Raw genomic sequence first — 26,424 nt, 5'->3', positions numbered from 1 at the left:
CTCATCTATCATTCAAGAAGGAACGTCGGTGACACCTCTGTTAATGAAGCAGCAACAAACAAGCAAAGGTCAGCATTTTTCAAGACGCAACTGTACCTGTACTGTTTCCTGCTTGTGGAATTTATCAAACAATGACGATAAGCTTGGATGATGAAACTGGAAATTGCACATTTAAATTTGGTCACAAATAAACAAGATTAACAAGAGTCATGTCATAAAAGATATTGTCTGACTAAAATGCATGAGGTCATGAATATTGGATGCTGTGCATGCTATGAATAATCATACAGCGCACGGGGCAGGATTAGTTGGCATCATTTTTCACATTTGGTTTTATAATTAAACTCATGAAAATGCTGATGGAGAATATCTGCCTGCATTGTTTTGATGAAAAATAATGAATTATATGAGGAAAAGCACATGGCTGTAATCATCCGTATGCACAGGCTTTATCTTCAAAGCACTGAACTGAAAATGGGATTTAGGAAGAGAGGGAAAATTATTTGAGAAACGGTTTTGTTAATTACAACAAAAAGTTTTTAACAAAGCTCCTTACATCGAATGAGTTCAGGACAAATTGTGCGTGCATAAAATAAACACCAACAAAAGGTTTAGTGGAATCAACCATGCCTTGTTTACAGTAAGTAAAAGATAATCATTATTAAAAATTCATTGCGTTTCCCAAACACACGAGTGCCAAAAATTATGGGATATTCCTTCTCACAATGCCCTGCTAATTAACAACGTCATGGTTATGTCTTTGTTTGATACTTTTTCAAAGCATGATTAATGAAAGAAATGTAGGGCTCCAGAACGTTTACATCAACATAGGCCAAGTTTACGTCAGCATATGAGAAAGGTAAGGTTATAAAAAATTTATTTAGTATTCTTGTCTCATGAGTGTTCAAAATACAAACAATCTTTCTCATGATTCCTTCAGGATTTAAAGGTTATGTCTTTGTTTGCTGCATTGAAAAATACATTATAAACAAACCTGTATTAGATTGTCTGTTACCAGTGCAGGGCTCAAAATGATAAGGTTTGCTAGCTTCATTAGAACTGTTTTGAAAATGATTTGTGTTTTAGTTATATATTCTTTGATTTAGTTTAGAAAATTGCATACTCATCAAAAGTAAGATACACCCCCCCCCCAAAATTCTGCATTGTATACTTTGCTGCCTTAAAGTTTTTTGTTAAATCAACTCAGATTTACAAGTCATGTCAACAGAGATGAGTTGTCAAAACTTATAAAATATAGTTGAGAAAAGTCAACTTTTTTATAAGTTATAACAACTCAATTGTAGTTATAACAACTCATCTCTAGTCAAGATAAATAATAGTAAGTTGAAATTATTTAAATTTGACAAAAAATTTTAAGGCAGCAAAATATTTTTTACAGTGTGGGTTATTTTTAACCCAGTGTTGGGTCAAACCGGGACAAACCCATCTATTGGCTTATAATAGAAAATGTTTATATGTGGGCACAAAACCAGTCAGGGTCAGTTTTTAATTTGAGATTCATACATCAACTGAAACTTATAGTATAGTTTGTATAGTTTGTTAGGATAGGACAATATCTGAAATTTGAAAATCTGGAATCTGAGAGTGCAAAAAATCAAAATATTTAGAAAATCGCCTTTGTCATAATAAAGTACTTAGTAACACATATTACTAATAAAAAATAATTTTTTTTATATATTTACAGTAGGAAATGTACAAAATATCTTCATGGAACAGGATCTCTTCTTAAAGGGGACATATCAAAGTCAGATTTTTTCTTGTTTACTTTTTTCTTTTTTATGTTTAAGTGCTATAATTGGATCCCCAGTGCTTGTATCAACCTAGAAAATGTAAAAACGATCAAGCCAGTAACTTAGTTTTGGTAAACCATTCTCTGCAAGCATGTGAAAAAATAAGTCATTGAAATTTGGCTCCCCGTGATGTCAGAAGGGGATAATACCGCCCCTCAATCTGCACTATCCAACCACGGCATTGCCATTTAGTGCAGAGATCAGCTCTTTTGGATTTAAAAGGACACAACCAAAAAAGCATATTTTTGCTCACCCCTACAAAGTGGCAATTTTAACATGCTATAATAAATTCTCTATGACACTTTGAGCTAAAACATCACATATGTACTCTGTAGACACCAAAGATTTATTTGACATCTTAAAAAGTCTTGCGAAATGTCCCCTTTAATATCCTAATGATAATTTTGTCATAAAAAATATAATTACTGGTATAATAAATAATTTGGTCCGGCAATTGGTTCGGCATGGGGCATGGGAGTTGATGCCTCTAGCATCTGTCGCTAGATCACCTCTTGAGATTGGGAAGTGAGGTTTACTTTACTTTACTTTCACTCACTACCTCGGGTGCGTTTCCCAAATGCATAATTAGCCAACTACTTCGTATGTTTTGTCATTACAAAGTTCACAATTTGGTTTTTCCCAAAACCATAGTTCAAACGAACATTCGCAAGCTGCATCGCAATCTTGTGTGGTTTGAATGACAGCTCTTCACCTGTGGTTAGATGCATAGTTAATTATTATTATAATAATATGTAGATTAATGTTGATCATGCTTTTGAACAAAATAAGCAAAAAACATGTAGTGCATTCTATATCCATCATTCTAAATAAATACAAATTATTTTTACGTCTTTAAGTTTGTAAACAGAATTCAAGAGCTTTATTTGAAAACTGCACATGTGGGAAGATCTACAAGCTTTATGGGGAATCCCAGGGAGAAGTGACGTAAGAGGGAACTTGCACATAAATTAAATATCTTAAAAATAAAATACCAAAGAACTAAATCATTGTAACAAAATCAGTCTTCCAATGCAATGCAAGTTATTTACGGCAATAATCTGACATTAAATCCATTTAAACAGATTAATTAGTACTCAAACTCCCATGTGACATCATCAACTATGTTTTTGAACCAACATGGTTCAAATAGTCTTGACTAGGTAGTTAGTTTCTCCAACTATGCATCGTACTACGGTGGTTCAGCAGCGAGTTACGTAATTGTTCGGGGAGGCAACCCAGGCATTTGTTACACATGACACTTCTGAAAATGCCTGTAACCATATTACTCTGGCCATATAACTCTTACATTTCTGAGCACTACATTTCTGAAAAGCCATGTTGGTTGCATGTTATGCAATTACACAACTATCACTAATACAACAGCAATGCGTGAGAAACCACTGGTTGAGCCTGAAGTTGGCATGGGACAAACACAACTTGATCTCACAGGAAAGTGTATCTATATTACAATCATTTAAATTGGCCCCAAAAACCCAACATCACACAAAATTTGGTCATATGAATTCAGACAAAAATTAGCCACCTCGTAAATATACAGTTGAAATTGCCATGAGATTGTGTTGGCAAACCAAGAAAAAAACCAAGAGACTAATGATACAGTAAAAGAGTGACATGGCACATTTCGTCTTTGGATATTTAAAGACCACTGCACTTTTTATTTGACTTTCGCCCGGTCAGATACAAATTTCAATCGAGTCCTGTCAATTTTTAGCTGAGTGTGTGTAGGTGTTTTGCTAGTCATTATTAATCAGCACCTAAGCACTTCTGTTGATGAAAGCAAAAACTGACAGCTGCTCCCCCCTGATCTTTATCCTGCCATTTAACTTTCTAAGTAAAGCTCATCCTCAGACCTCTGTCATAAACTTAAATGTTCTACAAAGACATTTAAATCTTTTCCAAAGACACGTCAGAGACAAAGGCCACGGGTACTGCAAGCCTACCATCACTGTAATGACCGCAATGTTCTCACTGCTAATGCCCGGCGCCGCTGTTAATTTAAAATGGGCACTTTATGCCTCCCTGAGTCACACTTTTCCTGTATGTGTGTGTATGCAGGTCAACTGTGTGATATATATCTTCACTAACAGGCTGATTTGGTGTGCGACCTCTTGTTGTTGGTCTTATTGAGATCTATGGTGCTGAGCACACCTTAATGATCAAAAGACCTCTGATCTAGGGTGATCAGTGTGACCGGTGACATCATAACTGAGGTCAGGGCTTAAATATTTACTTTGCCGTCGGTGAATGGGTTCAAGGGCAAATATCATCTTTTGTCAACAAGCGACAGAAGTTCTTGTGTGATGTAATCTGTACGTTTACAAGAGAGCCACTAGAGTTTGACATTTCATAAACCAGATGAAATACTAATCCACTGTTCATATAACATCCTATTAGCTTGAACGCTGACAGTAAATGAACCGTTTAAATGAAACCACAGAGACATTAAAAATATAACCTGGAAAAAGTGAATTGGGTTACAGAAGTGCATTTAATCAACAGAGCAAGCAGAACAGAGAGAGGGAGAGTAATGATCTCTGCCCATCCTGCTGATGTCTTACAACACCAAATGTGAGATTTTATTGTACAAGTTGACTATATTTATTTGTTTGTTTATTTCTTAATGTCATTCCAGCATTTGGCTATATTCATAGTGAGATCCGGTTAATCTACGCATAAATTAATCTATATACAAGTTTGGGAAGGACATTTTGGCATCTCCAATTTACCCAAACTGCATGTTTCGGACGGATGGAGAAAAGTACCCCAGAAAAAATATATATGTAAGTGTGTATTATTTTTTATTTTGACCTACACAAAAATCTTCGTATCTGGATTTCTTATAAAGTGGAATTGAGCCAAACAAACTGATTAACAATACTGTTAGTATGATAAGACAAATATATCATCATGTTTGTAAAGGTAAAATACCCCAAAAAATTGCATGAAATGACTGCAAAATTAGCAAAAATGTCCCAGCATAGGCAATTGGAAATGCAAATGGGTAATCTGAAATCATTGAGCGATCAGTTATTGATTTTTGTGGGTTTCTTATAGTTTTGTGTTATCCCATTTATTGGACACTGGCCTTTGGGAATTATCAGGAATATTCAGCTATTCATGTTTTCTCCCATTATAGGAATGAACTGCATAGGGGTAGTATCAACATTTGCATGTGACAGAAATAAATAATTGCCCCAAAGGGTAACCTTGGCTAGTTTTAGTATGGGATTCAAATATACAATGAGATGATTAACTAGTTGTGAATTTTGTGCAAGCTTTCAGGTGCAATACTGTTTAGGTAAACAGTTGAGCACAATAAAACTATTACATTTAGCTTTTTCATTAATGGTTTTGTTATATAATTGTTGAATAAAAGTCAATAACAGTCCATTTAATGGAAGGTTATAACCCATATGGTGTGACAACATACCCCACTTGATTTATAATATTCTCTGAAATTACTAAAAGTTAAAATGAGTTCACTTTCCCATTCAGTACGTTTGAGACAAAAAAGATTTCATGTGTGTACATTTTTTTTCTCCAAAGCTATTTTTATTCTAACTTTCTATCTCTTTTCACATACACACATTCACTTATGAAATCCACAAACAGACAATTCAAATTTTCATGCATGAAATCTCTGATAAAGAAAGCTTTCGTCACATAACCTGCCAAGAATTTACCTTATAAATGTACTCGGTTCTTAATGCACTCTGCTATGAGCGAAGCCTCGCTTAATCTTTCTCTTACCCTCTGAGAAGTTGATAAGACCCAGCAGGTGAAGGAGTTTGAGCGAAGCGCACACGAGCACCACAATACCAAGGGTCTGAAAACCCTCCGTTTCCCACATGGCGTCTAACGTAGACCCCTGCTCCGACTCATGCCACCTGATCGAGTCCCCTGACCCTATGCCAGCCTCCGCACTCCAGTTTTTTTCAGTCCTGCTCCCTTCCACCTCCGGCTTGCACTGGCCGGGCCAGCCGAGGCACCTGCGTGGTGCTTCCCCCCACTCCTGCTTCAAATCCAGGCTGGGAGGCTGTGGTGTGGCCCTTGGGATCTGGGTCCCCCAAAACAACAAAGTTAAAGAGCGAGAGTCCAGCTGAAGAGTTTGACCCAATCTGCACTGTCAGTTTGAAATGTGTACTGGAGTACAATACATGGAGACTCAGAGTTTTAGTGAGGAGGGAGGGGAGAGAGAGAGAAAGACTGAGAGAGAGAGAGAATGAGAGAGAGAGATGGGGGCAGTACAGTACTGTATGTATCTTTCTAGTAAGAATTAAAAGATTTATACTCTAAACACTGTACATGTCGATTTTAAACAGCGTCATTACCTATAGATTTATATTGAGCTGTTTAAACCAGAGCAAAAATCAATGTGTAAAGAACTCATGCTTTTAAAACTGTATGCATCTATTTACAGAATATATCTATCCGCTTAAGGACAAAAGCATTGATTCCACATCCGAGGAAGATTTGTCTTGTCTTACTCAATAGCTTAAGTACACTAGAAAAGATATTTGAATGCAAAAACGCACATATTTTTATTTAAACAATGGTGTTTAAAGAGCAAGTTTAGAGTTATTACAGTATGTTTGGGGTTTAACAAATGAAAACAAGAGATGGGTATATCTTAGCACACTATAAATGCTTTGAAATGCCAATCTTGTTAGCCAAAAATCCCATAAAAAACCACTAATAATGCACTTTCCATATTAGCACGTGACTACTGCCCCCTTCTGGCCTACATATGAAATGCATTGCTATTACGTTCAGAGGATCAAGTTTACATTAACAGATCACACAAAAAATCCTTTTCATAGCTTTATAAGAGATTGGTTCATTTGGAAAGGCGCAACTTCATTCAAAAAGGTGCAGTTTTTTTATTTAAATACCAGCCAATGAAATTTCTAGCTCCTTAACAGTAGTGGCTCTTCCATGATCCTCATGATAATAGAAATTATGCATGAAATGGGGTTTAAAATGAATATGCTTTCTGAACTGACATTACATATATTACAGTTAACAAGTTTCCATAACTGAAAAATTTGGCAATTTTGGCATCTTACTGCCTAAAGGTTTTGCCCCAAAAGATTAACTCCTCTTTATCTGGCAAATAATTTAGTCTAGAGATATTAAAGTCGCTCACCTAATTATTCCAATTACACCTTTGGTCATTTTTAAAGTCTGTTCATTTGGTTTTTTGATTTCATCTGCCTATAATAGCTTGGTTTTAATAAAACTATGACACTAGCCTTTGGGAATTATCAGGAATATTTAGCTACTCATATATTCTGCCAATAAGACAATGAACTGCAGGGAGTATCAACATTTGCATGTGACAGAAATAATTGCACCAAAGGTTACAGTGGGGCTGGTTGTTATATGGCAAACTTGTGTTTTGAATCATAAGGTATATTAATGTAACTTCATTTATAGCTTGTTTTTCAAGAATATAGTTTAAATAGCTGTTAGGTAAGATGAACAAGAACATGCTTCTGAAACAATAACATGTTGCTATTTCACTAGTTGTTTAGTTTATATCGAAAAGTCATTAACAGGTTATTTTTGGTGTGCGCCCCTCCTTGTGTATGGTGCATCCATTTGGGCCCCCCACCCAAAAAAATAAAATAAATTAATGAATGACATTAAACAAACTCAAACTTAGAATTTGAATTAAACAAAACATATTAAATTATACAATGCAGTGCTGTTGTTATTTGCATTATTTTTCTGAGGGATAATTAGAATTTATGACAAATTAATGTATTTTATAAAATGTCATAAAACTGCCCCCCGGCACCATCTCACCCCACAGTTTGAAAACCACTACTATAGCCGATATAGTGTGACAACATGCCCCACATGTTTGTCTTTCTGGGAAATTTTTTTTTTTATACAGATTTGCTTGGAGGATGGGGTCTCCAACCTTTTTGTGAGCAAGGGCCACCACAATGGATGAAACAATCTGGAGGGCTACTTTTTGATATAGTCTATTCAAAAGTTTTTATTTTACTGTTTTATTATTGTTTCAAATGTTTACATACATCAAAGAAACCGAGCTAATATAAAAAATATGTCATAAATAAATATTAATTGAGGCTATTAATAGAATGTGTTTTGGCGGGCAACTCACAGACTCCGTGCGGGTAACCTGGTTGGAGACCATTGCTCTAGGAAATGCGCATCAACTAAAATAAAACCTGCCCATAAATAAACCTCTGGAGTAAAAGTGTGGCAACTGTGAGTGCCGTAATTGCTCCCACATTCTGTTTTCTGCTACATAATCTTTAAGGTGCGTAAAATGTCAGACTGTGTTGATGGTCAATTTCTTATCTCTATCAAAGGATGTGAATGGTTTTTGTTCTTCGATTTCTGCTGGTGATGAAATCGATTTCAGTGAAGAGATTACATACTTTCATTTAACCGTCAAAGCCTCCGTCCTGTGGAGAGTCTCATCAAACCAGGTCTATTTGACAGAGGGCTGTTTGAGGTAAAAGTCTGTCTTGTTTGAGCTTAGAGTACAGAAAAATACACTGGATTTATTCCACATCAGCATTTTTATCAGTAAGGGGATTTCTAAGTGGGATATAGACACAAAAATTCCACAAGATGTAGCCATCAAGCCAAATATTGAATTCATGCAAAGAAATCAGAACATTTAAGTATACAAGTTGAGTCATAATAAATAAAGTGAAATGACACAGGGAATCAGTATTGAACTCACTTTATTTAATGCTCTGAGAAAAGCCTTTGTTGTTGATTACAGCTTCTAGACGCCTCTTGTATGGAGTGACCAGTCGTCTGCATTGCTCAGGAGTGATCATGGCCCATTCTTTCACACAAATGGTCTTTAAATCTTGAAGGTTCCTTGAGCCTCGTTTATGAACTTTGATCTTCAGTTCTTTCCATAGATTTTCTATGGGATTTAGTTCAGCACAGGCTTCTCCAAGTGCTTAACTGTAACCGAGCCTCAACATGCTTTTTGTTTAGCAATGGAGTCTTGCGTGGTGAGCGTGCATGGGTGCCATGGTGGTTCAGCACACTGCTTATAGTTTTCTTTGAAACAACAGTACCTGCTTATGCAATGTCTTCCTGAAGCTCTACCCGAGTGGTTCTTGGAGAACTCTCCTGATTATTCTTTGGACTCCTTGGAGGACAGGGATCTTACGTGGAGGACCTGTTCGTCGCCGGTTTATGGTTAAAGGGATAGTTCGGCCAAAAACGATATTAAACCCATGATTTACTCACCCCCAAGCTGTCCGAGTTGCATATGTCCATCGTTTTTCAGACAAATACATTTTCGGATATTTTAGAAAATATTTTAGATCTTTCTGTTGATTTAATGTAATGTTACGGGGTCCAGCAATAGTCCACGACCTTCAAGTCCAAAAAAGTGCGTCCATCCTTCACAAATTAAATCCAAACGGCTCCAGGATGATAAACAAAGGTCTTCTGAGGGTAATCCGTGCGGTGTTGTTGTAGAAATATCCATAAAATGTTATTAACTTTATTAACTACCTTCCGGTAGCGCCGCCATCTTAGACTCAGGAGAGAGTATTAGCGTAGTGTACGCACTTTTCTTAGTGACGTATGACAAATTCGGAGGGCGGGGGACAGAGCAGCAACAGAGAAACCGCTGTATGCTGCGTAAGCGCTCATCCTGAATGCGGATGACTCTAAGATGGCGGCGCTACCGGAAGGTAGTTAATAACGTTAATAACATTTTAAATATGGATATTTCTACAACAACACCGCACGGATTACCCTCAGAAGACCTTTGTTTATCATCCTGGAGCCGTTTGGATTTAATTTGTGAAGGATGGACGCACTTTTTTTGGACTTGAAGGTCGTGGACTATTGCTGGACCCCGTAACATTACATTAAATCAACAGAAAGATCTAAAATATTTTCTAAAATATCCGAAAATGTGTTTGTCTGAAAAACGATGGACATATGCAACTCGGACAGCTTGGGGGTGAGTAAATCATGGGTTTAATATCGTTTTTGGCCGAACTATCCCTTTAAGTGATGCTCTTTCCATTTCTGGGTAATGGCCCCTACAGTGCTCACAGGAACATTCTGCATTCTGGAAATGCACCTATAACCATTCCCATCAAAATGCTTTTCAACGGTAAGATTACGAAGATCTTGAAAGAGTTCTTTGCTTTTACCCATCATGAAGTCTTTCCTGTGTGCCTCCTGGGTAATGAGAAGCTTTTATGGGCCATCAGTTAGGACTAAAGCAGCTGATATAAATTAGTACTGATAGGGGGTAGGGTTTTTCTCTCAATACTGACAGATTTCAGGTGATCTTCTGGCTTTCTATGCCATTTTTCACCTTGTTCTCTTTGTGTTCAAAACTTATTCCCAGTGTCATTTCACTTTATTTATTATGACTCAACTTGTATACTTAAATGTTCTGATTTCTTTGTATGAATTCAATATTTGGCTTGATGGCTACATTTGGTGGAAATTTTGTGTAGACCACTTAGAAATTCCCTTACTAATAAAAATGCTAATGCATCAAATACTTTTTTTCCTCCTGTTTTTCCTTAAGTCAACTGTAAGTTTATGTATTTTGTTATGCAAAGATTAAATAAAAGAAAGAAAACTATTTTTCCATGTCTAACAATTTTAATCTTATATAATGTAAAAAAGAGTCAGGATACTCCTTGTTGAATTGTGTATGAAGGCCCTTTTAACTTCTGCACCAATGTGACACAAGCTGCTGAGTGACAGCACAAAAGACACAAAAACACCTAATGAATAATACAGTAAGGAAATAGCTAATGGCGTTGTAGGAAAAACTAAACGAATCACTTTCCCAACAACCCTCAACACAATCCATTTTGTACAAAAATTTCACTTGATATTCTTTATAAAGTTAAAGGCTAAAATGATGTGAAATGCTGCTACTAAACAAAGATAAGCCATGGGATATCTGACAGGTCAACTAATTGGAGGATTGCTGAGAATCAGGACTCATTTCAGGCTATCCGGCAAAATCTCCTATGCCATCCAAAGCAACATTGCTTTCCAATATTTACCGTAGAAAGCAGTAAAATCAAATTCCCGAAAGCATTATGTGTGAAATGTATTTCAAGTAATTAAAGTTTGTGAACCGTGGCTGTCCTAAATACTGCTGAATATATCAAACCTGTTTTCCTCTGCCTTCCTAAAAAACACAAAATCCAGAGCCTGGGTACCTGTGCTGTCACCTGTGCCACTTATCTGCTCTCCAAACCATGTGTGTGTATAAAGCTACTTGTTAAAATCTCCACACAATATTTTGCAGGGACTTAAACTGGGATCCTCTGCCTGTCTCCAATTCAAGCAGACTCAAGGAGGATTTACACCCAGGAAAATGATGCCAACCAATCGTGAGATAAGCAAACCATTGTGGTTAAACTGATATTTGATAGGGGTGTGTGAGGTTTTGTGCTCCACTGCACTGTTTGCATGCTGATATGGTGAATAAAGCTGCTCACAATGGGCAGAAGGACAAGGATGTTTGTCTGATAACAGTGAACAGTATTTCCATCTGACTGCCAAAGAATAGATTTACACAATGTTAAAATGAATCGGTATTACAAAAAGCAACTAAATGAGATAATGCATTATTTACTGTGGCAAATTATTGACATTAAATATTGAGCACCATGCAGATCAGTTGGTTGAGCACTGCATCTCCATCAAAAATCTCTAAAGTCTGAACACACTTTTATATAACATTCATGCATTTTGGCAGATACTTTTATCCAGGGACTTAATGTGCATTTATACATCATTATGTGTGTCCCCATGACCTTTGTGTTGCTCACGCAATGTCTGAGCTATGGAAACAAATTTTTTTTTAAAACAATAAAAACTTGAATGCACTGCAAGACAAGTCGCTTTCGATAAAATTAACTGCCAAATTCGTAAATGTAAGTGAATAAAAATGGTAAGCATCCCAACCAATCTGCCATAGGAGCTGATTATAAATATTTGAAATGACATGCCATCCTATTTCATTTCATCATTTTGTTGTCACTATGGATACAGACAGTACTAGGTGGTAAAAAATCTTTGCTGCCTTAATTTTTTGTTGAATAAACTCAGATTTACAAGTCATGTCAACTCACTATTATTTATTTTGACAAGAGATGAGTTGCTACAACTTATAAAATAGATTCTAAAAATGGATGGGTTATTTTTGACCCATAATGGGTAAATATTGGATAGAACACGTGCTGGGTTAAAAATTGACCCAATGCTGGGTTATTATTATACCCCATGGATGCATAACAACAACCCAACATTGGGTCACTTTTAACCCAGCACAGGGTAATTTTTAGCGGTGTGTTCTGTCTAGGGCTGCACGATTTGAGTAATTTTTCCCATTGCGGTTATTGATGCTAATATTGCGATGTGCGGTTGCGATTATAAATGGTATCATGAGTCAACTTGATGGGTTTTAAGGAAAATCCACACACAGTTTAGTGATAATGCTAAAATGTGTATTTGTAAAACTAGAAATGTTTTCGTATTGCCACGTGATGTAGCAACTGCTCAGTGTCAGTAATACTAAATCCAAAATACCGCCATACAACAGAAGTAGAGTTTTTTTTGGCTACCAGATCACTGTCAATCTCCTCTGCATCCATCTTCACTCTGGTATTTCGGCGCTGCGCACACACAAGTGACGACGCATGCCACACACGTGCATGCCACACGTACACTGCCTTTTTTTGTTTGTTTTTCTTTCTTTTTTTAAACAGCAAGGAAAATCATCAAACTGTTATCAGAAAGTTTGTGTTAACAAGTCCACACATTTATTTATTTAATATAATTGCAACATTTTGCTGTCATTTAATCGCACAGGCTGACATCGCGATTGCGATTGTGATGCAATTAATTGTGCAGCACTAGTTCTGTCCAATAATTACCCAATATGGGTCAAAAATAACCCAGCCATTTTTAGAGTGTATAGTTGAAAAAAAAGTCATAAAAGTAAGTTGAAATGACTTAAATCTGAGCAAATAATTTTTTACAGTGTAGTTTTTAAATGTCAAGATCATTTTTATTTTGTCACTTGTGGAAGTTGGTCAAAAAAATGTTGGTTCAATTTAAAAAAAGTAAGTTACCTGGTTCATTCAACTTAAAATTACTAGTTGACTCAAAAAGTAAAAAGTTGTTGTCAACTAATATTTTTAAGTTGAATAGTTTTATGGCTACTCAGTAACTTACTTTTTAAAGTTGAACCAACAATTTTTTACAGTGTACTGTACAGAAAAAGACTAGGGCTGTCAAAAGATTAATCGGGATTATTCACATACAAAATCAAAATTTGTGTTTGCATAATATATGTGTGTGTCATGTGTGTATATATTATGTATTTATACAGTCTTGTTCAAAATAATAGCAGTACAATGTGACTAACCAGAATAATCAAGGTTTTTAGTATTTTTTATTGCTACGTGGCCAGCAAGTTACCAGTAGGTTCAGTAGATTCTCAGAAAACAAATGAGACCCAGCATTCATGATATGCACGCTCTTAAGGCTGTGCAATTGGGCAATTAGTTGAATTAGTTGAAAGGGGTGTGTTCAAAAAAATAGCAGTGTGGCATTCAATCACTGAGGTCATCAATTTTGTGAAGAAACAGGTGTGAATCAGGTGGCCCCTATTTAAGGATGAAGCCAACACTTGTTGAACATGCATTTGAAAGCTGAGGAAAATGGGTCGTTCAAGACATGGTTCAGAAGAACAGCGTACTTTGATTAAAAAGTTGATTGGAGAGGGGAAAAACCTATAAAGAGGTGCAAAAAAATGATAGGCTGTTCAGCTAAAATGATCTCCAATGCCTTAAAATAGAGAGCAAAACCAGAGAGACGTGGAAGAAAACGGAGGACAACCATCAAAATGGATAGAAGAATAACCAGAATGGCAAAGGCTCAGCCAATGATCACCTCCAGGATGATCAAAGACAGTCTGGAGTTACCTGTAAGTACTGTGACAGTTAGAAGACGTCTGTGTGAAGCTAATCTATTTTCAAGAATCCCCCGCAAAGTCCCTCTGTTAAAAAAAGGCATGTGCAGAAGAGGTTACAATTTGCCAAAGAACACATCAACTGGCCTAAAGAGAAATGGAGGAACATTTTGTGGACTGATGAGAGTAAAATTGTTCTTTTTGGGTCCAAGGGCCACAGGCAGTTTGTGAGATGACCCCCAAACTCTGAATTCAAGCCACAGTACACAGTGAAGACAGTGAAGCATGGAGGTGCAAGCATCATGATATGGGCATGTTTCTCCTACTATGGTGTTGGGCCTATTTATCGCATACCAGGGATCATGGATCAGTTTGCATATGTTAAAATACTTGAAGAGGTCATGTTGCCCTATGCTGAAGAGGACATGCCCTTGAAATGGTTGATTCAACAAGACAATGACCCAAAACACACTAGTAAACGGGCAAAGTCTTGGTTCCAAACCAACAAAATTAATGTTATGGAGTGGCCAGCCCAATCTCCAGACCTTAATCCAATTGAGAACTTGTGGGGTGATATCAAAAATGCTGTTTCTGAAGCAAAACCAAGAAATGTGAATGAATTGTGGAATGTTGTTAAAGAATCATGGAGTGGAATAACAGCTGAGAGGTGCCACAAGTTGGTTGACTCCATGCCACACAGATGTCAAGCAGTTTTAAAAAACTGTGGTCATTCAACTAAATATTAGTTTAGTGATTCACAGGATTGCTAAATCCCAGAAAAAATTTTTTTGTACAAAATAGTTTTGAATTTTTTTGAACACACCCCTTTCAACTAATTGCCCAATTGCACAGCCTTAAGAGCGTGCATATCATGAATGCTGGGTCTTGTTTGTTTTCTGAGAATCTACTGAACCTACTGGTTTGCCACGTAGCAATACAAAATATACTAAAAACCTTGATTATTCTGGTTAGTCACATTGTACTGCTATTATTTTGAACAAGACTGTAAATACACACATAGAACCTACATGTTTGAATTTAAGAAAATTTTTATTTAGGTATATTTTTTATGTATATATAAAATGTATATAAAGACGCAACAGCGTGGATTTTACAGCGGGATTAGCGGTGTATGCATAAACAAAATGAGCAGAGGGCAAACGTGGAGCAACGGAGAGGTTTAAAAATGTTTGGTGATAGTAAAATATCTTCATGAGGTCTGTTAATAATACCTCCACATAAAGCCGCATAAAATAAGCATGTTTACTCCAGCATGCAGCATTGTTATTGTGGATGATCAGACTTCTGTCGCATAAAATTCGTCCAGACCAAATTTTTGGTCCAGACCAACTAAACCAAACGAACTGAACAACAAGTATGACCCCATTAATAAAAAAAATTGCTCAGACAGCAAACTAGGCAGAATAGAAACATTGTTAACTGATAATAATACTTAAAGGTGGGGTGCACGATCTCTGACAGCCAGTGTTGACATTTGAAATCACCTAAACAAACACGCCCCTACGCTAATAGAAACTGGACCTTCTTTTGATAGACAGACCCCACACATATGCAACCCAGGCAATGATGTCAGTTCGTAGACACGCCCCTTACTGCTGATTTGCTACAAGTGTGTTTTGGTACTCGGCCCGACTCAAAAATTGTGCACCCCGCCTTTAAAATGATGTCCAGCTTTGATTTGTTTTTTATCTAATTTATATCCAAATGACAAACAGCAAAACATGAATTGCTCTTGACTGCTGCTTTTCAGATGTCTCTGAAAAAGTATTTATAAGTCTGTATTCAAACTCGAGTTTAACGGTGTTACTACTTCAATGATGTATATAAAGTGCAATTATGTGTAAACTACTGTAAACTTTAATCACCCAAACAATCCCAAACTGCAAAAACACACCTGCGCCCACACACTTCACACCTAGGGTCTATTATTGTGATAAAATCTGTTTGAGCTGCAAAAAAAAAAAAAAAAACATAATAACATGATGTGATGTAAAATTACTTTGGGCTTTCACCCATGTTAACTTTCTTATTTCACCCTGTGATTGTAAATCAAAACCATAATCTTAAAATACAATTTTATGCAGTGAAATTGGCTATTCACGTGTAAAATATGCCAACCTATTTTTCTCAAAGTGTGCATTATCTTACAATTATTTCAGGTTTGAGAACATGTTACCAGCAAATGAAAAGCAGAAGATGAGGAGTGATTTTAGATGAGTCTTAAGATGCATTAAATTTCTATGACGCACAACAAAATAAAACGTACGACTGTGATGCCGCCAGGTGGCTCAATGAAATCACTGCAAGAAATCTCTTTAATCTTATAATGTCTCATTGCATTGTATTTAACAATGTAACAAACAGTGGATAAATGTTTCTTGCTCCTATAATCACAAATACAGTAACAGTCTCTATTTATATTACAGTACATATGTGAAGCATATCCAACAGGACACACTGCAGGAAAGCAGATGGTCTAGCAAGCAGTGATCTCGGGCCTGTTGTGAGACTCATTTGTGCCTATGTGTGAGCATTTGGTTTCACACTGATTTACACATGGGCTAACCTGACCATGCTATTCGAAACCCCATGCTTTAACACTTCAATAGCATGACAGACTTGTTTGATGCTCCCTGTTGAATGTGTGTTGTCACATGTTTTCAAATTTTAAGGGTGTAAATGCAAATATGCATTTTTCTTCTTGTCAGATTACAGAATCAGTCAAACTTCCATTACTGTTAGGGTCATAAGCGCTTATTTTAATGTATAATTTATTACAATTACAAAATGCAATCCATCATCAATTTCCGGCTCTATTTAAAAGCCTGTCACATCTGTCATCTTTGCTCTCATCTCCTCTGATATCATGCGTGTGTCATTTGGTGGCACACCGCTGTCAATCACTGTCAGTCTAACAGAGAGGAGGTGACTTGGGTGAAAGGAGCTATTTTGCATCCGACTGTGAAAAGCATCTATTTTTAACTGCATGTCAGTGAGAGCACAACCTTGCTCTAGGAAAATACAACATGAGATATTTAGATAAATCAAAGGTGTGTCTTCCTGATGTGATGAATCATTTAAAGGGACACTACACTTTTCTGGAAAATAGATGTATGCTCATTTTCCAGCTCCATTCAGCCAATCTCCGGGTCTGGCGGTACCACTTTTAGCATAGTTTAGCACAATCCATTGAATCTGATTAATCCATTAGCATCGCGCTAAAAAATAACCAAAGAGTTTTGATATTATGCAGTACCCGAAAATAGTCCCCTTGGTACCTTTCAATAGCTGGGGACTGCATAATATCATTGCGCTTGCTGCAGCCATGGTACGGCAGCAAAGTCCTTGATTATTACGCCGAAATAGGATAAAGTTCCTAGCCATATCTGCCTAGAAAATCCCAACTTTTAATTTTCCGTCTGTCTTAGTACACGATGTAACTACAGAAGAGTCAAGGAATTAGAAAAATATTGAAACTCTTTGGTTATTTTTTTAGTGCGATGCTAATGGTCTAATCAGATTCAATGAATTGTGCTAAGCTATGCTAAAAGTGGTACAGCCAGACCCGGAGATCAACTGAATGGATTCCTAAACGATAAAACTTAATTGTTTAACTCCAGGGGAGCTGGAAAATAAGCATATTTTCAAAAAAAGAGCAGTCTCCCTTTAAATTAAATATGATTTTAACATTTTACCAAGTAAATAAATATGAATTATAAATCAACATAAACACTAGTGGATATTGGATGGTTTTCAGTATAGGATTTTTGCCATCAATCAATTTATTTAAATAATGCACTGTACCTGCGGCTGCGCCATTAGCTTGATCTATACACAACAGATTATTCATCAATGTTACTGTAAGCAACTAACTAGCCTTCGTTTGTTCAACATATTCCAACACAAAATAAATGATAAGCATGAATTTCTGTTTATAATGCAATGACATTGGCCAAACAAACATGTGATACAGTATTTGTATCCTAAAAAGTTTTTTCTTTAGAGAATAAAGAAAAATATCATATATAATTTCTAGGAAGTCATGTGACTTTTTACACTCAATTTGGCCTCCTAATAAAGGACATGCATCACTTTCTGTCAAATGTGCTTTACAGTAAATTCTCATTAGATCTTTCCTGAATTGTCATTAAGGGGGTTAGTACAGTAAATGCAATGTTTGAAACAGATCAAACTAGAAACAAACAGTCAACACAATCACATGAATGTGTTTGGTAACAATAAAGGTTATAAGAAAGAGATTGTACTTTTTTATCCGGATCTACAGTTCCAGCTAAACTAAATAAAACTAGGAATGGCAGAGCAGCACAGAAGCAGACCAAGATCTCATATACTGTTTGTCTGTAGTCTCACTTACTAACTTACAGAACTCTGTGCGATACCGCTGAGCGCTAATCACACTTAATAAAATAATAAAAAAATTAATGATGTTTTACAGTTTTAAATCATCTTTGAAATGTCATGGAACTTTAAAAAGCACAAGTAAAATAAATGTATCATGTTACACAAAATGGTTTTACAGAATAAAGGACACATAAATTCCTTCCCATCATACATTTAAAATAACTTAAAGGTGCACTGTGTAGATTTTTAGAGGCATCTAGTGGTGAGATTGTGTATCGCAACCAATGGCTCATTCCACAGTTCACCCTCACTTTCGAAACGCACAGTAAAGCTACGGTTGCCGCCACAGCACAAAAACATCATCATCTGAGACAACATAGTGACAAAACATGATCTATTGAACAGTCTGTCCCTTATTCGCCATTGCATTGTCCCTTATTTGCCGCATGAAGTCGAACAAGCGTATTGCCTCATGAGGCAGAGAGCCAACAAGTCAACCTACATATGAAGAGTTTGATTCCAAAACACAATAAATGCCTTTTTTTATTAGTTACAACCAAAATCAGTATTGTATCAGATCAGTATTAAAAAGATATCCAGCATGTTAATTAGTCAAAATGGATTTATTGCTTTTTGGAACTCTTCATATTACTTTAGTTAAAAAGTATTACAGAAACTATGAGTAGTAACACTGTCTTATTAAAACAAATCTTTTTAAAAAGTATTCTCAGAAAAAAACTTTTTTTTTTAAGTTTATAAAATAACCAATTCTGTCTTTACAGCCTTACGGCGGTAACAGATTTCAAGGTCTCAACATTTCATTGTGTTTTACTATCAACATTTTCCAATATCAAATAAAGTTCAATAGTTAAACCACTTAAAAATCTTTTTCATAAATATCTTGCACAGCTGAGAACTTTCCTCATTGTAAAAAAGAATAACATCAATTTATTTCTTATTATTGATTACCACAATAATATTTTATAAGCACCAGACCTACAAAGAACAGATCTGTGAGTGTTTCAGAAAAACACCTGCTATCAAATGCTGCTGTTTAACTGCGTTAGGATTACCTTTCATTTCAAATCTTTTCCACATCCACACTGTTGCCGTCCTATTAACTGCACGCTTTGCTCTAAATTTTACAAGGTGCAACATTGTAACCTCTGTTTTGCCAAAAGTAATCTACTAAAGCTACAATAATTTTTTAAGGATCTACAGTACATTACCTGACTGTATACATACAGTTTAAACAAAGCTGATCAAAATAAAACAAACAATGTTAATCCACCAACCAATAAAAATTTCTTACCATCATAGTTTGCCTCTAAAAGTCCAAACTGTTCCAAAACCTTAACAAACACAACAACCACAACCAGGACGGCGATCATCTCCAGCCCCTCCAGGTTGATCATGTTGTCTGGGTCAGGTCATGTTCTGACCGCTGCACTGGACAGAGAGCTCTGCCTCTAACATCATTCAAAGAGTCTGATTCTTCGTACACAGAACAGAGGAGATGAGAGCCGAGGGGGCGGAGAGTGAAATTAAAAGAAGAGACAAAAAATCATGGGAGAAGGAGGGAACAGAGAGGAAATCAAAACATGGCAATAAAGGAAACTGGGAAGGAAATATGGAATGATAAACATTATAAAAGTCATAGATGCAGAGCTGGTCACAGTTATCTTAGTCAGACAGATGTTCTTCTGTAGATACCGCGACACCTGACGTGCACGCACAGTTGAAGGCCCGTAAAACTCATCTTCATACAAAAGCAGCATGTGTCCATCCGAGGCTTGGAAAACCTCTGGGCAATGACACACAGACCACATGTTGTCAAGGAAACCGGTTTTGTATCCACGAAAGTAAAGACCCAACGGTACACAATGAGTTTATTCCTGGAATATTGTGAGCAAGGCTTTGTGTGTCCCGGTTTTGTTTTGTTTTCTTGACATTATCACTGAGGAGATGACGAGAGAGCAACAAAAACATTTTTATTATTCAGATGAGGTGTTATAAATGTAAAGGTATCCCCGTCATTCACGTGAATAATTCGAAGCAGTTGCTCTAGAGGTTGAGTGATTGTTGTAAAATGGTTATTTGTCTTTTTTCGAATGGCTTTAATCACATTACGGTGGGTGATTTGATTAGAACAAGAGGCCTTTTGATTTGTCCGCTAATGAAGGTGTATTGTTTCTATTAAACTGAACAAGGTTTGCCGCCTCTCACATAATTGCCAGAAACGGCGAGGTCACAATGACAGTAAATAGTGATTTATTCAGCTATTTTTGGACATTAAATCCTAGTTTTTTTTTGGGGGGGGGGTATTAAAATCCTTTAGTAGCTTACATTGTCAGAACAAAGGTACATAAGCTGTCCCATCACTGGGATGGTACATTTTCAAAAAGTATATATTTGTACCTAAAGAGTGCATATAAGTACATAAAGGTGCCTAAATGGTACATAATAGTACCTTTTTAAAGGGTACTGTCCCAGTGAGAGCTTTTGTACCTTTTTGAAACTTTTGTGAAAAATCACAAAAAATGCTGATGGGCAACTTTTCAAAAAATGGCTGGCGGGGAATGAGTTAAGGGTAAAAAACATTTAAATGTACCTTTATAGTTACAGAATAAGTCCTTAAAGTAAAGTAATGTACCCAAAAATGTACAACATTGTATTATGTGTTGTGTACCTGTAAAGGCCGAAGTATGGGCATGATGCAATTTTCGTCATCAGAAAAGTGCGAGCGAACTGTATGCGCACTGCCAGATTTTTGAAACCCCATGTACATTGCACTCATAGTTCAGACTCATAAGATACGTTGCATTTTGTCGCAATGCACATGCGTCAAACGTTTGTATAAACGTACAAGTCAAATAAACAATGCTTTGCAAGTTGTGCTTTCGACAGTGCGTGTACGTTCTCGTGCATGTAAAAAACATACTATACTCCAGGCCTTAGAGTACCCCCAGCGACAGAAAACGTAGTTTTGCACCTGATAGTGCATGAAGGAATATCATACATTTTGTAAGGTATTTTGACAAAAACAACATGTAAACAATTTCAAGTGTATTTTTGCTAGAAGTGGTTAACTCTATCAGGTCTACTTAAAGGGATAGTTCACCCAAAAAGGAAAATAATGCCATTAATGACTCACCCTCATGTCGTTCCAAACTAAAGTCACGTGACTGCAGTGACGTGTTTTTTTTTTTTTTTTTTTTTTTTCAAACTTACAGCGTGCGTCTCCCTTAGACTGTAAACGAAGCCCGGGCACACCAAAAAAACTGCTGGGGCGCACCAGATAACACATCAGCCACATCATACGTCATCCGCGTCACTGCAGTCACGTGACTTTAGTCTCACGCATGCGCTTCACAACAGACGCGGAAGAGAAGACAATGCTGAAAGTCGTAATTTTTGTTATTTTTGGACCAAAATGTATTTTCGATGCTTTAACACATTCTAACTGACCCACTGATGTCACATGGACTACTTTGATGATGTTTTTATTACCTTTCTGGACATGGACAGTACCGTACGTAGATTTTCAATGAAGGGTCAACAAGCTCTCGAACTAAATCTAAAATATCTTTAACTGTGTTCGGAAGATGAACGGAGGTCTTACAAGTTTGGAACGACATGATGGTGAGCCATTAATGAAATTATTTTCATTTTTGGGTGAACTATCCCTTTAACAGATGGTGAAATGACATCTATTGCAAGTCATTATATATACCATGTATTAAGAAGAATTCTGAGTTCAATTTTTAGTAAAAAAAAAAAAACTAAGTATAAAGCATTAAGTTATAGAAAGTTTTCAATACACATCCTATAACTAGCATAGTAATTTCCAACATAGCCAATCATGTGCCGTTAAGAGCACTTGCTGAGATTGCAGATTAGCACAACCAGACTCTGATTGCCCCATGAGCACCCAATATATTTAATGATTACTCCCATTGTGCTCAGGTATGCTACATCGGCGTACTGGCCTACATTAACATACGCGCTGTGTTATTTAAAGTCATTCAGCAGGCTTGAAGCACAGATCAACAAATCAAGATTTTTCAAAAGCATCGTCTCCATAGAAACACAAGCAACAAAGACACCTATACATAAGTAAGAGAGACAGAGATGCACACAATATGCCCATGTGTGAATCCTCCATTCACACCCCCCTTCACTTTACACAGGTGAGAAAGAAAGAAATCTGCTTCTCAGATATAACACACGCACGAGACACACAAAGGCAGCCGTCAGTGGCCTGAGCTATATTTAGAGGGATCTCGGCTGCCACAAATAAAATGGTAACAGATAGGACCCTAATGACAGCGGCAGCATGGACACTACTACATAGAGGTCAATGCTACGATCACACCATGATTACATTTTCATGAGTTTCCGTCCTGAAAACCGCAAGGTCACAGACTGACAAATGTTTGTTAAAGTTAGCACAACAATACTTGGTGAATATAATGTTGTCTGAATTTGGACTGTTATATGGACTCATTCCCCACCAGCCTGTTTTTTTTTTTTTTTTTTTGAAAAGTTGCTTTTTTCTGATTTTCACAAAAGTAAAAAAATCCAGGAAATTGTCTTCTAAAAATATATAAACATACAAATATCAAATGAAAAAACAGACCCTCTGCTTTCAAACAAACAATAAACAAGCAAACAAAAACACAAATCGGGAAAAAAACTTTTCATCCTATTTATATTATTTTCTCTGCTTGAAAACTCCTAAATATGGGTATTTTCTTCAAAAATAATTTTTTAGCTAAAAGCTGAAATATTAGCATTTTTGTAAAGGAAATTTGTTCAGAGATCAGATTCAGAACGATTATCAAAACATAAACGCAGTGTAAAATTTATAAATAATGTTTTGCTTCAGAGAACTCCATCTAGTGGATAATTGCAGTATTACAGATTACACTCGTTTTTCATGCAAATGTTTTCTCAACAAGATAACTCGTCAATGGTGGGGAAAGAGTTAAAGGTAGAACCGTAGACAATCTTTAGGTTCTTAATTGGTAAAAATGTATAATGACTTTAATTTAAAGGTGCACTGTGTAGATTTTAGTGACATCTAAAGGTGAGGTTGTGAATTGCAGCAACGGCTTAGTCCACCACTCACCCTGCGATAGCTGCCAAAGGACAACATGTCATCGTATAAGACTACATCGTCTAAGAAGTTTGTTCGTTTAGGGCTTCTGTAGAAGCATGGCGGCGCAAAATGGCGACTTCCATGTAAGGGGACCCGTGGTGTATGTAGATAAAAACAGCTCATAAGGTAATAAAAATAATACCGTTATTATGTAAGATCTTTACACCACCGATAATATAGTTCTGTATATTATATTGCATTTCTGTCAATAGATTCTTTTAAAATGTACACATTGCACCTTTAAAACATTAACTAGCATTAATACTCTAAACTACGCTTAACGGCAAAACTGCACTACCAGCTCAAGCAGCCACATCAGAGACAGATTCACAAACAGGACATTTAGATAGATGAGACAAAAATTAATTATTCCCCCTCTATGGTCCCTAATCAGCTTAGTGTTGGATTGTTAACACTTGATATATGAGCCTGTAAAAAGACGGTCTATGGAGTGTTGAAAGTAATGAATGTCCTCCATCATACTGCTAGACCACAAGCAACTTAATACATCTTTATTATTTTTTTCATTTGAAAATAAGATGTCATGACTCTGCATTGAGTTACAATGATACCTACAAATGTAAATAAAAGTGTATGAAAAGTGTATGAAAATTAAGTGAACTTTAGAACAGAAACAGGACAGGAATCCAAAACAAACACAACACTGAAGATAAGTTTGTGGTCCAACAGAACTTTGTCTCCCCCAGGTGGCCAAAATAGGTAATTGCAAGAACATTATTTTATGTCTGCTGCCATTTCTGTACTATTGCTAAGCAACAGGCACTGCAATTATGTGAATAAATTTTTCAGGACCACTGGCTGTATCTGTTGTCCTGTATCCGTCTCAGAAAAAAAACGCTAAAAAGCTGTCACTGGACGGTTGAAAATATTTGACACACTATAAAAAGATGAGAAAGAATTGGTTAATTTGCCGGGAATAACTCTTTTTAAAGTCCCCTTATAGTTGATAAGCATCATAATAGCATATACAGTATAAAAGTTTTTCCTGTGACAGTAATTTCTTCATGCTTTACTACACAATATTTTGCAGACTACTGAGCTGTAAGGTAAGAAGATCCCCAAAGCAACAACATCTTAACATGCAAGACCCTTGTTTACATAATAGCAGACCTTGACAAGCCAAACATGTCATTTAAAGGCATCATTGAACCCTATGAAGACCCAAGTTTAATTCTCTAATAAAATGCATTTGAAAGTCCCATGTAGAAGGTTTAAATTTTAAGCAATCTTTCAACCAAGGCACAGAAAGGGCTCTTGAGCACACCCCAATTTAAATGCAAATTTGACTGCACTTAACCACAACATTCTTAGACTACTTTATTTACATTATACATGAGGTGATTAAGTTTAACAAAATCATTTGAATTTGGAAAAATATAGATTTGTATTGAGGTTCATAAGAACTTAAAGAAGAAAAGGGTTTGGAGGTAATGGAATTATCAGGTTCACATTTGTGAAGGTCTCTGATGCACTCTTAAAAACAGGTACACAGCAATGCCATAGAAGAACCATTTTTGGTTCCTCAAATGACCATTCAATTAAAGGTAGTACCTTTAGCACCGTTTGTGAAACAGAAATGTTCTTTATGAAACTCAAAATAGTTCTTTTGTGGCATCATGAAGCACCTTTATTTTGCTTAGAGTGTGCAGACATGGAGTTTAGTTCAAAATAAAACACACACAAAAAAAATGGAAGAAAAATGACAAAGAAAAATCATGGCCTTGAAAAACAATAACCATACGGATGTTCACCATGTGCAGAACAAAAGCAAACACAAAGACTAAATGTCTCAAGGGGAAATTTACATTTGAAAGAAATAGTACAAATAAAATGTGATTTAGAAGGCTTAGAATTAAAGTCTCAGGTGTGCCTTGAGTGAAGTTTCAGCTTAAAAGTTTCAGCTCACGCCACAGATCATTTGTTATAGCATGTCCAAAATGCCCCTATTTGGGTGGGAGCAAGAACCGCATTGTTTTTGTGTGTGTACCTTTAACTCTTTGCCCACCATTGATGAGTTATCTCGTCAATTAAGAGAAAAATTTCTCTGCCAATGACGCTTCTCTGAAGTTTTTACAGCAATCTATAGACCCTTTTACTGTTTGTAGACAATGGTGACGTGGCAACGTATGCGCACACAGTTTGGCAACGGAAGTATGGCAAGAATCAGCAGTGAAGCAACACAGACAGAGAAAGTTATTTTAAAAAATCTACTTTTTCTATCTACTTCCAGATCTGTGTATTATAGTGGAGTGGATAGAAGACGTTATCAGATGCCCAAATATAAAGTGGCCAGATACATATATACGTATATAAGTATATTATATTAGTTCAACCAAAGGGAACAACCAGACGTTTTGATGCTGGGAAACCGTTTTGATAACAGGTCAGAACCACTGGGGAATGACACCACTTCTGTTGCCAAAATGCACATGCAGGCTATTTGATCATGTGGGCTGTAAAAGGGTCTATATTTCCGTTATTATTCACTACGTGGCACTCCTACCTAATTTATAAAGCACTTAAAAACAGTATTTAAAAACAGTAAAAACTCTGTATGTTTTGATCATCGTTCTGAATCTGGTCTTTAACAAAAGTCCTTTACAAAAATGCATTTATCTCAGCTTTTTGCTCAAAATTTGGCATTTTTGAAGAATCCCACCCATATTTGAGAGGTGATAAAAAAGAACAAATGAAGATAGGATGAAACTTTTTGCAATATTTTTCCAGTTTGTTTGAAAGCAGATGGTCTGTTTTTTCATTTGATATATTGTATGCAGGGGCATAGCCACGGGTGTGACGTGCCACCCACAGTGGCAGCTGGCACACCTAAAAATGGATGCAGAATATTTTTTATATTCTCAATAAAAAATGTTTACTAAACTGTAGCTATAGTTGTTTACGTAAGGGATAATCCACGGCCAGCCATGCATTAAAGGGTTTTAATGCACGACGTAGAGGCGAAGAACCACCCGACGCGTAGCGGAGGGTGGTTGCCTCTGCGAAGTGCATTAAAACCCTTTAATGCATGGCTAGCCGTGGATTATCCCGCTTATACCTTG

General features: G+C 36.4%; 1 protein-coding gene across 7 annotated transcripts in view; it reads right to left on the bottom strand.

The window, feature by feature from the left end:
• The window catches only part of kcnip4a (potassium voltage-gated channel interacting protein 4a), a 205,733-nt gene that overhangs the window by 33,146 nt on the left and 146,163 nt on the right, over positions 1-26,424 (bottom strand). The window contains exon 1 of one of the 7 annotated variants that reach the window (XM_065288909.2): positions 19,496-19,648. The exons of 5 other annotated variants lie outside the window; for them this stretch is intronic. In XM_065288909.2, the coding sequence (XP_065144981.1) occupies positions 19,496-19,598 (103 nt within the window). In that variant the 5' untranslated portion in view covers positions 19,599-19,648. Of the gene's footprint in view, positions 1-5,582; positions 5,957-19,495; positions 19,649-26,424 lie in introns of those variants that run through there. One more of the 7 variants, XM_065288910.1, reaches the window with a different exon arrangement.

The sequence above is a fragment of the Paramisgurnus dabryanus genome, chromosome 2 (assembly GCF_030506205.2).
Source record: "Paramisgurnus dabryanus chromosome 2, PD_genome_1.1, whole genome shotgun sequence".
NCBI lineage: Eukaryota > Metazoa > Chordata > Actinopteri > Cypriniformes > Cobitidae > Paramisgurnus > Paramisgurnus dabryanus.
Note: the sequence above shows the minus strand (reverse complement) of the source record. Positions and strands in the feature narration are given on the sequence as shown.